The 13,863-nt window shown below is 43.6% G+C and overlaps 1 protein-coding gene across 1 annotated transcript in view; it reads left to right on the top strand.

Annotated features, from left to right (window-relative positions):
• Nucleotides 1–13,863, top strand: part of LOC139666642 (ephrin type-A receptor 7-like) — a 75,431-nt gene that overhangs the window by 36,191 nt on the left and 25,377 nt on the right. Inside the window, exons 4-6 of the mRNA XM_071545934.1 lie at nt 7,492–7,616; nt 10,764–11,052; nt 12,455–12,563. Coding sequence (XP_071402035.1) covers nt 7,492–7,616; nt 10,764–11,052; nt 12,455–12,563 — 523 coding nt within the window. The remainder of the gene's footprint in view (nt 1–7,491; nt 7,617–10,763; nt 11,053–12,454; nt 12,564–13,863) is intronic.

The following is a 13,863-nucleotide window of genomic DNA, read 5'->3' as shown; positions in this document are numbered from 1 at the left end:
ACACAGACACCCATCTCTTTCTATCACACACACACACATAAATGCGCACACACAGGTGGATCAAGGCCCCGCAGCACATAATCCTGTAGTTTAGATGGAAATGTGTCTTAGGCAGGTGTCTTCCCTACGCCATTCCTCCCCCTCACAGATAGAAATATCCAAAGTCAGGTGTGTGTGTGTGTGTTCCAGCTACACAAGACTTTTTTTCCCTCTGAACATACACGCCCCCCCTCCCCTCTTCCTCCTATACACTGATACGAATGATAATAACCACAGATAATGCCTGTCTCTGACTGCATCTGCCCACCTCGCCTCTGAAGCAGGATCCGGGGTAATATCCTCCTCTTCCCTCCCGTCTCCCTCCATCCTTCCATCCCTCCTCCTCCTCCTCTCCTCCCGTTGCTCTTTCTTCTGCTCCTATTTTGGGTATAGCGACAGAGCAGGGTAATTGTAGGGGGTGGGGCGAGGTTATCTGTGTATGTGTGTATGTGTGTGTGTGGGACGAGGCGGGCAGGCGGTGGGATGCTGATAGGGCAGATTAGACGGTGAGTGGTGAGCGAGGACAGGTTGCCAGATAGCGCTCCACTGCTGGGGCGAGCTGATAGCCACAGATTAAAACAGCAAGGCCCGCTGCCATATAGTGAGCCCTGGGTGGGGCAGCTGCTCCTATATACATCGACGTCGGATTAGGATGCAGTCACAAACATACACACATAAACGCCTGGTGACTGTCTTAAAGGTAGAGGGAAGGTGTTTTTGACGGCAGGGCTGCGTTTGTGGGCGGAATCGTTTCGAACGGTTCAAACGCTGCGTGCAAGTTCAGCCTGTCAAAGGTGGAGGGGGAGTTGTTATGCAGCACCTTGCTGTAAAGGAGTGAGAAACACATTTGAAATATTTAGTCATGCTTTGACACGCCAGCTCTTTTGGTTTATTTCATATCTTAAGAGTGTTTCAGTGTGTGTTTCCAAATCTGTATCAATCAGTAAGAAACATTATAAAAATTAAAGTTATTGCTTCAGTATGATGCTTTAAAGGAGATAGATAGATAGATAGATAGATAGATAGATAGATAGATAGATAGATAGATAGATAGATAAAAAAGGAAGCATTGGCAAACTGCAGTGTCACATCATTTGTTTTATAAAATGTGACAGAGCTGCCAAAAGTTGTTCTAGCTGTGTGCTTTGATTTAATCACTGCTTGCCGAGGAACACACCGCTAGTTCTTAAGGTTACCATCTGAGAAGAACAAGGAAAGCATTTCTCCACACAAAAATGACACTTGAAAGTGTGCAACAATGGATTCTGGCGTCAGATTGTCGAGGGCGTCTGTCGGCAGGATATTTGATGTAGTTTAAATCTGAGTGGGATCCTGCGAGGAAGGCGATGCAATGTTAAATTATGCATCCTATGACACGCTCTGTGCACTGAGCAATGGATTGTGTCGCAGAGATGAGAAGAGATGAGTGAAAAAGTTTGAAAAAGTCACTCGCACAACTATTTGGCCAGTTGTCTCTTTAATGATTTGACTGAAGACACACACACACACACAAATACACACTTCATAGGGATTGTTTGGTAGCATAGACAGAATTGCTTGTAGCTCTAAGTGTAGAAAAAAAAGCTCAAGGTAGGCTACAGCTTAACCAAAAGATGTTCCCCCTCTTCTCCCGTCAGTCACTTAAATCGGCGTACTATCCCTTTAACCCCAGGTAGAAGAGGGAACGCCGCTTGCCGTTCTTACAGCCCGTTAACCCTTTGAACATGAGCAGGCCTGACAGATACAGGCTCTCAATCACTCCGGCCTGCACGACTTACAGCTACCGCCTCGTCTCTCCATCCCCAACACACACACACACACACACACACACACACACGCTCGCTCTCGTTTAATATGCGTAGGCACACGGAAAACGCGTACACTCGCACATGCGGAGGAGATGGTGAGAAGTAGAACAATGAAACCCCCCCCCTGACAAGATGGATGTCATCTCAGCAGAGGCACAAACAGGCCTGCGGGGAACAGCAGCGTCCCCTGAGAATAGAGAGATACAGAGAGAGAAAGAGCTGTGTGGGGAAAATGGAGAGATAAGGAGATGGAGAGACGGCGAGAGAGAGAGAGAGAGTGGGAAAGTGAGAGGGAGGTTGCAGAGAGAGGAACCGAAGAGGAAGTGAGGAAGAGAAAGAGGAGAAAGTGCGGAAGACGGGAGAGATGTTCAGCCCTGCCTGTGCCGCGGCCCCTGGGGAGAGCAGCTCCTCTGCCTGTCTCCTTTGATAACGAAGCGGAGACGCCAGTTGCACCTCAGCTGGCTTTGTATACATGGATGCGAGAGCCTACAGCAGCGGCCGCCATTTTGTGCCAAAGTCTATTCACAGATAGACTTGCCATAGAGGCCTGGGAATAGAGCCACCACTTATCCCCTCGGTGTCTGCATAATGACAGGCCTGTACTCACAGCCTAAGTAAGTTTAATCGACGACAGGTGCGATTGTGTGCCGACTGGTGGCCATTTTGTGCCAAACTCGATCCGGTGCGACTTCGCAGCCGTTTCTCATGCCTCACTTTCCCCTTGCATCATAACATCCCTTTGAAGTCTATAGACCATTATCTATATTGCTGATTGGCATGTGTTCTGCAAAGCTTTCATACTGGATCCTATCAGAATTTGTACTGTATGTCTTTGAAACAAGTGCCTATCAGTGTGTCGGCCATGTGATTCCTGCTGTATGATGAGGCTTTGAAAACGCCTGCTGTTCATTTCCACAGCAAAGCCGGAGAGGTTTAGAGCCCACAAGGCCATCACCTCCTCTATATTGCTTGTGGAAATGAGTGTGCGATTGTGTGTGTGTGAGAGTGTTTGAGCATGTGTATGTGTGTGTGTGTGTGTGTGTGAGTGCAAAAGCCAATTCAGAGGGCACTTGGCATCAATTTCTTCCTCTCAAATACAGAGCCAGACCCAACGCTACTCACCATTTGCTGCCGTACACTCTTTCTAACTGGCAATACGTTTGTGTGTGTGTGTGTTGGAAATAGTGTGTATCTGCAGTCATGCCTGTTTGCGTGTATGGCTGTATGTGTGTGTGTGTATGTGTGTGTGTGTGTGCCTTAGTAACCATTACATCCACTTAGTAACCATCACTCAATGTGTCTGCTATGCAAGTTACAGCCCACTTCTCACTTTTCAAACAGAGGCGGAAACGGCACTTTAGGTGGTGTATCAGCAGTGTGTTTGAGCCTGCTGGTGATTGTGTGTGTGTGTGTGTGTGTGTGTACTGTATGTGTCTACACACTGCTGGCTTATGTGTGCGTGTGTGTGTGTTGAAAGAGAAACTGTGCACGTCTGCGTTTTTGTGCGTCAGATTGAGCTGTGATGTGATCTGGAGTCAGAGTTTGGAGGCAGGCACCAGTCCCATGCATAATTCAACACACAAGGAGGGAAAGAATAGCAAACAATAGCCTGCAGTTGTAGATGGGGGAGAGCAAGTTGACTCTGTGTTCTTAGTTTAGTATGATAGGCCGAGTTTCTCTTCGCGTTGGGGTGGATGGTAGTCGGAGAGAGAAAGAGCGTCTGTGTGTCAGATCTTTCTCTTTCATCCTTTTATTCTTAACTCTTATCTTTCTGCCTCTCTCTTTTCTCCATTTCTCTCTCTCTACATCTGTCTCTTCTGTTTCTCCTCTTCCCTCACTCCCTGTCTCTTTGTTTCTCTCTTTTCTCTCTGACCTTCTGATTCGTTCTCTCTCTGCACGTCTGTTTACATTTTCTCCGTTCTAGGCTATTCAGTAGGGATGGGACGATGTATCGAAATTCTGTATATCGCCATACAAAACTGTGACAATACGTATCGTGGGGCAGAAAAATGAATCGCAACATTGACTCCATTTGAGTTGGCTTGCCCATCACAGTTTCACAAGCTCTCCATCGAAAATATATTATTTGCACTTTGTAATGACATTTTTAAATTGTTGTTTACATTTTAGCAAGCCGATGCCATTGCTAGAAAGATTTGTGGCTCAGGAATAAACATAATTCTGCACAGTCATACTTTGTTGTAATTGAGCTTTTATTTATTACATCGTATAATGGTTGTATTGAATCATGAACCCCATATTGCATTGAATCATATCACAAGATAAGCATATTGTCCCATCCCTACTATTCAAGTTAAGAGTAATCCATTCTATGCTGCAGTCCCTTTCCTGCACACTAGGGGTGTAACGATTATCAGAGTGAAATTTGGGAGACCGGGCCAGCTATACAATATACAGCTGTACTGATTCAAATGTACAAGATCGGGTACAAGCTGGGTGGGATCCTACACAAATTATATCGGCTGTCTTTTGACCCCAGAGACCTGACTCGACAGTCAAAATAGTGAATATTGATTTCTCTACTGGTGTTTATTTGCATTCTTGCGTAAAGTTTCATTGGCTTCTTGTCAATCTTTCCTTCTCCCTCCATGCCACCCTCTTAATCTTAAAACAACCCCCTCCCTCTGGGAATGTGGCTGTAGGTTATGTTACATTTCAGTTTTCTGTAGACTTTGGTTGCTCACGGTAATTATTCTCAGCTTTTTCCACACCGAACACACATGCACTTGAGTGAGTGATACACCTGAGTTTGTTTTACAGCAAATCAGACATCGCAATGCTAAACACTAACAAAAAATAAATAGGTGTCTCCTGACGTTGCTTTTTGATTTATCATTGGAATCTGTCAAAATCAGTTTACTTTACATTAACACTGTCACTTCCACAATAGTTCTATTTGAATGCTTTATGAGGACTAATGAGCCTTATTTTTTGTTTCTTGTTTCTTTCTGTGGGGAAGAGGGGGGGGGGGGTAGATTGGAAGATTTACATATTTCTAGCAGTAGGTCAAATTTAACCATTGTTGAAAGAATGTAAAATATAGGACATTGAGAAGTCCATGTTTATGTCAAGCTGCAGAGAGATACCAAGCAAATCTACAGTATGTGTAACAGTAAACTGTATAACGGTAATAAATGTAAATGTAAATAATATTTTATAGAGGAGTCATGCCTATAATGCTAATGGAATTGCCATCTCAACATTGATATTTCTGTTTTGCAGCTGGATAATATTGATTTCCACATGATTTTTTTTATTATTACCATGTGAGTACCAGACAGAATCAAATAAGGACACCATGACAAGTAAACTCTGCAGTGATCTTAATGGCACTCAGTCGAATTGAGTCATGATCTATCAACAAAATGAGAGCAATCATGTTGAATTGTTGACCCGCTCAACAATATTTCTTGTAATGATGGTGCATATTGAGAAACAAATCGGTCTAAGGAGAGATCCACATCCCTGCACCTCTTCCTACACACACACACACACACACACACACTCACACACACACACACACACACACACACTTACTCAGCCCAATCAAACTGCTCTGATTTTTTTTGCTACTTCAGCCTGCTGTTGCAGATAGGGATTGGGCAGACATGGAGAGCAGTGATAGGTCAGCATGAATAATGGATAGTACCTATGTTTTTTAAAGTAGAGAGATCAAAAAAGAGACAGATGGAGACTGACAGAGAAAGAGAGAGAGTGAGAGAGAGACAGACATATCTTGACTGTCTTTGATCCACTGCCTAGAATGACTTTATTATCCTGCTATGAGAGGAAGACTCGAGGTGTCACACAGATGTTGTCATGTTCATTTGTATACTGTATTTTTTGTGAAGTTAATGTGTGTGAGAGACAGAGAGGGAGGGGAGAGGTAGAACTTATTCATGAATGCGTCTTGTTTTCACCTGGGAGGAAGATAAAAATGACAGTTAAAGGTCACAAAAGAGATGAGTAGGAAGAGAGAAGAGCGAGAACGAGGAACGGGAACAGCTCAAATACCGGGGAGGAGGAGGGAGGGAGGGGAGCGGAGGAGGTGGGGAAATAAAACGACAGATGACAAACAAGAATAGAATCAGAAACGCAAAGAAGCAGCATGAAACCAGGAATAGGACTTTTATTGCCACCAAAAAAACAAAAAAAACAAAAGCAGAAATCTTGAAGATTACATCTCTGACAAAGTAAGACGGGGGTATTGAAAGGCGGTTAATTAAGTGAAGAATTATACAGTTTTAACCGTCACACAGCACAAAAAGCTGACAGAAAACACGCGGTGAAAGGAAATGGAACAACCCATACACTTCCCTGCCACTAAAGCTGATCCTAATGGCCTTAATGGCACCACTCCTCCCAAACATAATGGCCTTTTCACCGAGTCAACTGCACCTCCTTGTTTTTCTTAATATTTTTGATCGACGGCTTGTTCCGCTAGCTCGTTAAGTGAGGCATAATTAGCACTTACGCGAGAGTGGGTGGTGCTTCCTGCTTTTCTTACTATGGCCTGCCTGTCATTTATTGATGGAGGAATAAAAAAAATAAGAACGGGTCGTTCCTCAATAATAGAATTGTGTGATATTGAGCCGGTGCCATTGAAGCTCATTTCCGAATTTTTGAAAGCGCTGCTCTGTATGGATATTTCATCTCCATTTTCATATCCCATTGTGATCGATCGGAGATGAAATATCTGTCTGCTCAAATTTCACTGCAGCCCGCATGGATTGAGTCAGAAGAAGTTATGAGTGCGGTCAGTTGGAAAGAGAGAGAGAGGAAGGGAGAGAGAGGCAGAGAGAGAGAGAGGCAGAGAGTCCAGATTAACGGCGTCTCCATCCTTTAGTCTCCTGTCGATACAGACTTGTCAGTCAATCCATATCTGTATTGATCTGTTGTCAGTCCGACTGTACCGACCCAGGCCTTGTTCAATGCCACCCCCCCCACCCACACACACACACACACACACACACGCACACACACACACACACACACACAGCTTTTTCGGACCATGCAGGATCGTGGAACTTTGATGAGTGAGATGAAGTTGTCTCTCTGACACATCTCTGCTTCAATAATTCATCCGTTCCCCCTCTCTCTCTTCTCTACCACTGATCCTCTCTTTTTTTTTCATCCACTCTTTCTCTCCCTCTCTTTCTCTCCTCCTCTTCTCTCCTCGCATCCTTGTTGTGCTCTTTATCTGTCCTTTCATGCCCACACTCCAACTTTGCTCCCTCTAACTCACTCTTTCAGCTCAGACCTGAGACTACAGTGTGTATAGATGTATATCAATGCCTGGTTTCAATGAAAGGAAAAGTCCACCCTATAAGAGAATTCACTATATTCCTCCTGTGACCTTGGCACACACAGAGTCAAGCTTTGTGAACGTGAACAAGACTTTCCCATAGCTATAAATACAGGAGAGCAGGTAATGTTGATGATGTCCTCGAGAGAAATCCTGGAGCTGCTTTATTTTCACTGAATGGTATTGGAATTCCCAAGCTCACCTCTCTCTCTCTCTCTCTCTCTCTCTCTCTCTCTCTCTCTCTCTCTCTCTCTCTCTCTCTCTCTCTCTCTCTCTCTCTCTCTCTCTCTCTCTCTCTCTCTCTCTCCCCCTTTATAGCGCCCTCTCTGGTCAGTGAGCTGCGAGCGGAGAAGATCGAGCAGAAGAGCATAACCTTGGTGTGGAGGCAGCCTTCCTACCCCAACAGCAGCCGCACCGAATATGAGGTCAAATATTATGAGAAGGTAAACTCATAGTTACACACACACACACACACATATATATATACTGTATATATAAATCATCTGTCTGCATTATTGCTCTTAGTTGAGTTTTGCTTTTCTGCTATCGAAGCCACTCATCAAGACTTAAACTAAATTTAACTACATGACCCAAAATGGGTTACAGGCCTGTTCCCATTTTGTCTCCACATGTGACAAGTGTACTCGTACGTTACAGTGAGCCTGGGTCCACAAAACTGGGTGACACTAAATTACTCATTTGTGTCCTGAACAGGTGTGAGAACCCAGGCTCTAAAACATTAAAGGAATACGGCAAGTTTTTGGGAGTTTGGCCGCTTGGTCAGTTTAGAGCACAGACACCGAAACTTGCCACAAAGTCTTCAAAATATCGGCAACTGAGGGAAGTGACATCATGTGATTATGGTTATGTGGCTTTTGCAGCCAACCATGACTGTTTTATAGCGGGTTTTTCAATTGGTAACAGTTGACAGATTTCTCCCTTATGATTGAAAATTTGTTTTGATCAAATAATGCTGAAAATATCATAGAAAAATCAGGTATTTTATTGGTAATTTGAAGGGACAAACTTGCCACATCACAATGCGATGATTGAATGTGAAAACCTCAGTCCAAGTTGCTTTCCACTTCTGCCACATTTTCTTTTGCCGTCTTGGATAACCGCTGTAATTTCATCCGCCCAATCACACTCATTTAACATGGCACTTATTCGGATTCTGGCCACCCCGTCAACATTCATACTCCTCACAGTAAATCTGTCATGCACGTAAACCGCAGCTGTCATGCTCACACTTCTCCATTTTCATACGCTGCATTTTCTGGCAATGCCAGGTCTTTCTCTTTGGCTCTGTCACACTCTCACTCATTTTCACACCTCCTTCTCTTCTCTATGCCTCACCATATTTAAGAAAGCCCTGCTTACTTCCCTCCCTACTGCCGTGCTCCGTCTTTAGGAAAAGAAGTAAAGATGATAGAGGAAGGATGGGCAGGGGAATGAAGGGAATGACGGAGCAATAAGAGAAAAAAGAAGAGACAAAGGCAGGTAAAGAGCATGTTGAGAGTGGGAGATGCCAGTAGAAAGACTGAGGGAGAGGAAAGGTTAGAGAGAGAGAGTGTAAGGGACAGATGAAGGGAAGATGAGTGGGAGGAAAGATGCTTCCAAGAGCAATGCAGCAGAGACAAATGAATGAAGGATGAGGGAGATACAGTAGAAAAGCAGAATGAGGGAAGAAGATGAATGGGGAGAGCGTAAGGCATGGATGGAGAGTAAAAATGAGAGGGAGAGAGGAAAAATGTTGAAATGAGCATCAACAAATCGTAAAGTGTGATACATAGCATTGATCAGTCGTGTTGCTGTTTTTCATTCAGTTGCAGCTTTATAATAGCACAATAATAATATATTAGTACATAATGCTTATTTAAATTTTACAAATAACTTGTTAAATATTTATGAATACTTAAGGAGTTAAAAGTGTTTAACCTGGATAATAACAAATAACTAGCAAATTGTTAATGAAGAACGTCGAAAATTGTTTATTTAATTTCTTAAAAGTTATGATGCAATACAATACAAAGACTGATTATTTAATATACCATGGCATAGGAAATTAGCTAATCATCAATTAGTAAGTAACATTAAGTGGTTAAATGAATACAATGAAATTACAATTAATTCACCATTTATTAGTAATGGTTATTAGAAAGTGTGACTCCTCTCACTCCTCCCCCTCCCCCCACCGCTCTCTCTTAGTTCTGAATATCTTGTTTCCCACCCTCTAACCTGTCCTCCCCCTTTCTGAGCACTCCATGTTTCCCTCCTTCCTTCCTTCCTTCCTCTCCATCCCCTCTCTCCTTCATCTCCCTGCTCTCCTCTCTGTCACATATTTGCTCTCTCCACAGGAGCCACTCATTACAGCTGCCACTCTCTCTCTCTGTCAATCTCTCTCGCTCCCTATTTCTCTCTCTCTCTCTCTCTCTCTCTCTCTCTCTCTCTCTCTCTCTCTCTCTCTCTCTCTCTCTCTCTCTCTCTCTCTCTCTCTCTCTCTCTCTGTGTGAGTTTCACCCACTCCCTCTGACCCTTCCTCTATTCTCTTTGTTCCCTCTCCATGCGATGTTATTCATGCAAATGTGTGAGAGAGCATTAAAGATCCACGCATGCTGCTCCAAATCCTCATTACCACATGCAAGCAGGGGTGTGCACACACTCATGCACACACGCACACACTCGATCACTTTTACAGAGCTTTCCAATGGTGACCTCTTTTTCTATGTTGCACTACGCTGGCACATAAGTCAGATTTACTACTGAATCAGTTTGACATGCTCGGCTGGAGAATCGTGGCATTCGAAACAAACATGGCAATCTTTTGGAGTGGTGTTATTGACATGCGAAGGCGTGACACGCATAGATATGAGGAGCATTTGTTGAAACAAGGCAGAGATGTGAAACGGATTGCGTTGGGGAGAGAAAAACAAACATATCTGGGAGCAAACAGAGTAATTATGGTAATGTGTGTCACCTATCTGCTGCCCCCATTGTACCCACCTGCGTTTGGTGTGACTTATTCTCACAGAGCAAAACAGACCTGAACGGCATGATTTTTTTTATTTTTTATTTACAATTTATTTAAAGACTTTTCTTATGAATAGATTCATGTAATTATTGCCATAGAGCCTCTTGGGGTTTTCCTTCAGGCTTGTATAAAGTTTGTAAGTTTTGCTTTTTTTCTCCGGAGGGCGTTTTCAATATGCAGACGACTTTTCCATTGAACATACATTAAAAGAGGTCCGACATCATTTCTCCTCAACCTTTGGCAAAATGTCTGACTCCATAAAACTTTCTAAACTTTTCATCTGCTCTCTCAATGCATGTAAACATTACCAAAGCACTTGATTTGAATACAGAACTGTCTCGCACTTTCCCAGCATTACAAACTGTGCCTCGGAATAAACGGAGCATCTCACAAATGCATTCCACCTACACGTCTCACTCCTCCTATTTCTGTCTCTCTCTCTCTCTCTCTCTCTCTCTCTCTCTCTCTCTCTCTCTCTCTCTCTCTCTCTCTCTCTCTCTCTCTCTCTCTCCTCTCTCTCTCCTCTCTCTCTCTCCCCCTTCCCTCTCTCTCTCCACAGGAGCAAAAGGATCAGAGTTATTCTACTGTGAAGACTGCCGCCACCCGGATCAGTGTCAACAACCTCAAAGCTGGCACCACATATGTCTTCCTCATCCGCCCCTTCTCCACCCCAGCCCCCTCCTCATCCCTGTCCTCCCCCCCTCTCTCCTCCTCCTCCTCGTCTTCCTCGTCTTCCTCTTCCTCCTCCTCTTCATCATCTTCCTCGTCTTCCTCCTCCTCTTCCTCTCCGTCGCCCATCGACTACGGGGCGTACAGCGCCCCCCTGGAGCTGCAGACACTTGGCGAGTGTGAGTAGCCGTTTTACGCCTCCTCCTCCTTCTCCTCCTCACTTTCTCTCCTCTCTCTTCGCTCCTTCTCTCCCAGCGCCGCCAGGCAGCTTGGGATAGGGGTTTGTGTAGGCGCCTGGCCAGCCCACACAAAGAGGCATGCTGCTAGAGCGAGAGAGATAGAGAGAGACAGAGAGAGAGAGAGAGAGACGTGTCTGTGTCTGAGAGTATGTGTGAAGCTTCAGGATTTTTCCAGTAAGCTGTGAAATGGTTCCTCTTTGTGCAAGTTGATACTGCGTCCCCTGTGCCACCTCGGAGTCTTGTTTGTGACTGTGTGTGTGTGTCATGTGTGTCATGTGTGTTTGGGTTCACATGCATAACATTGTGTTTGCATTTCTCATGAATCCAGTGTTTTTGCTCTTTTTTTTTTTTTTTTTACCTTTTTATTTATCCAGGAAAGGGGTTTGCTGAGCATGCAAACTCTTTTCGGCACTGACCTGCTTGACATTGTTCATACAGTAACACACACCTGAGAGCTGCCCTGTGCAGCCACAGTCTCCTACTGTGAGCAGCTCCACTAGAGCCAATGGGGAACCTGGACAATATCATGTTTTTTTTAGGCTGGGGAAAGTTTTAATTATTCGCATTTTCCCAACTGGCTTAGGGATTTGACCCAGCAAACATCAAGTCACAAGCCCACTTGTCTTGTGATGTTGAACTTTGGTAGCACCTTGGGTTGTGTAGCTTCCTGGACATGATATAACCCCAAAATCGGCGATTCTCTGTTATCTTTTGCTCCAGTAGAGGCGATTAGAGAATTATGTTTTTTTCACTCTCGACATTATATGGGACACAGGTTTGAAAATCACACTTCTAGCACATAAACAAATGCAAACAAAGCAGATTCTGACAATATATTACAAAAAAATTTTAATTCTGCTGAAATGTTTTTAAGTGAATCGCTTTCTTTATGTTTCTTAAACCTTTCAGTTTGAACAAGTGTAACACCAAAGTTCTTCCGTCCGAATTTTGGCGTTACACTTTTAATTTTATTAAATTGTTTAATACCATTTAATATCGTCTCTACTGGAGCGCCTTAAAGTTCAACATCACTTCAAGGCCCCCACCACATTATTTCCTCTCATCCCTGTATCTCCTACTTTAATATAGTTGAATATACATGCATGCCTGTGTGTTGTTACAATACATTGTGTGTGTACAAGTTCATGTACTTTACACACCGTGAGAGTGTGTGTTCATTTTTGCCATTTGCAGTTCTTCCCCTGACTAATACTGGTTGTGTCCACAGTTAAGGTTTGTGCGGATACTTTGTTTGCACTCGTGTGTTTGTGTGTGTGTGTGTGTGTGTGTGTGTGTGTGTAATTGCATTAACAAACACCAGGGTGTGTTCTGTCACTTCCAGTGGCGCTGGCGTCCAGCGAGCAGAGTCCAGTGGTGATCATCATCGTCGTGTCTGTGGCCGCTCTCATCATGCTGCTCTCCATGGGAGTAGGCCTGCTCATCTGGAGGAGGTATACACACACACACACACACACACACACACACACACACACAACTTCCATCCTATACACTCCCTATGGCTCCATTCTATCATTCTGTCATCCTAACGCCCTCTTTTAAGCATGTTACACAAATGCTCACACACACACACACTCAATCATAAACTCAATCACACACCCAGTCAAACTGTCACACGCTACTCCATAATAATCCAGATTACAGTAATCCAATGATTGGATGCGCTCCCTCTATGAAAGGCATGTACAGTAGAGTGACAATGAGAGAATGGCTGAAAGCGCGTGATCAGCCTGCTACACTCAACATGTTTTAACGTGCAACATTAAGAAGGGAGCTCGATAATGGAGCTGTCTGATTCGAGGGGGAAAACATCGGCTGGGTCAAAACCTTTTTTTTTTAATCCTTTTTTTTTTTTTTAAAGGAGAGTGGGCAGTCCACAGTCCTTTGCTATCTAATTAGTTTTTCACATAGAACAGTGGAGACAGGCAGTGAAGAGAGGAGAGAGAGAGATAAAGCAGTGAAGCAGTTTGGTGCATAGCGGCTGACCCCATAGGAGCACAATGATGGTTTTACCCGGACCATTAGTTCTCCACACCACTTATACAGGGTCAAAAACTCTCTTTTTGTTTCTTTTATTTTTTGAAATAAGTGGACAGTTCGTCCTCCTTCATTATTTTACTAATACTTACGACCTAAAGATGAAATAGGAAAGATTGGGGAGAGGAATGTGCCCATATTTTTCAGCACACTGCTTGCGGTCTTATTTAGGAAATAGACAATGCCAGAGGTTTTTTTTTTGTTGTTTTTTTTTTTTTTTCTCTGAACAAGATGCTTTTAAATGAGTGTGGTTTGGGGTGGCAGGGAGTAGAAGCTTTATTTCTTTATTTCTCATATAAAGGGACGTCCTGCAGCAAACCTACTGTAAGCCCAAATATTCAGCCTTGTACACTCTTTGATGCCATTTTTAAGGTTAAAACAACAATGCATGAATAGTAAATATGGCCCCTAATCTTTATGAATATCCCAACATTCAATTAAATTCGATAAACCTTCATTGTCCCTAAAGGGGAAATTCAGGTGAAGCATAAAAAACATAGAAAATGCATACTGCACACACACAAACGTAGAAACATATACCCAAACATGCCCCAACCCAATATACACCCACCAAAACATCTAGTAGTAGTAGAATTAACACATAGAAACATTGAATTATGGTTATACAAGCGCAATACACTTTTCAATTGCATGGTTTTACGGACCGTATATAAGGATGGTTTCAGTTTACAACCC

Source organism: Centroberyx affinis, unplaced genomic scaffold (assembly GCF_046629955.1).
Source record: "Centroberyx affinis isolate AG114_WGS23_722 - 3 ecotype Tasmania unplaced genomic scaffold, CSIRO-AGI_Caff_v1 ptg000261l_1, whole genome shotgun sequence".
Lineage (NCBI taxonomy): Eukaryota > Metazoa > Chordata > Actinopteri > Beryciformes > Berycidae > Centroberyx > Centroberyx affinis.
This window is presented reverse-complemented; position numbering and strand designations above follow the sequence as displayed.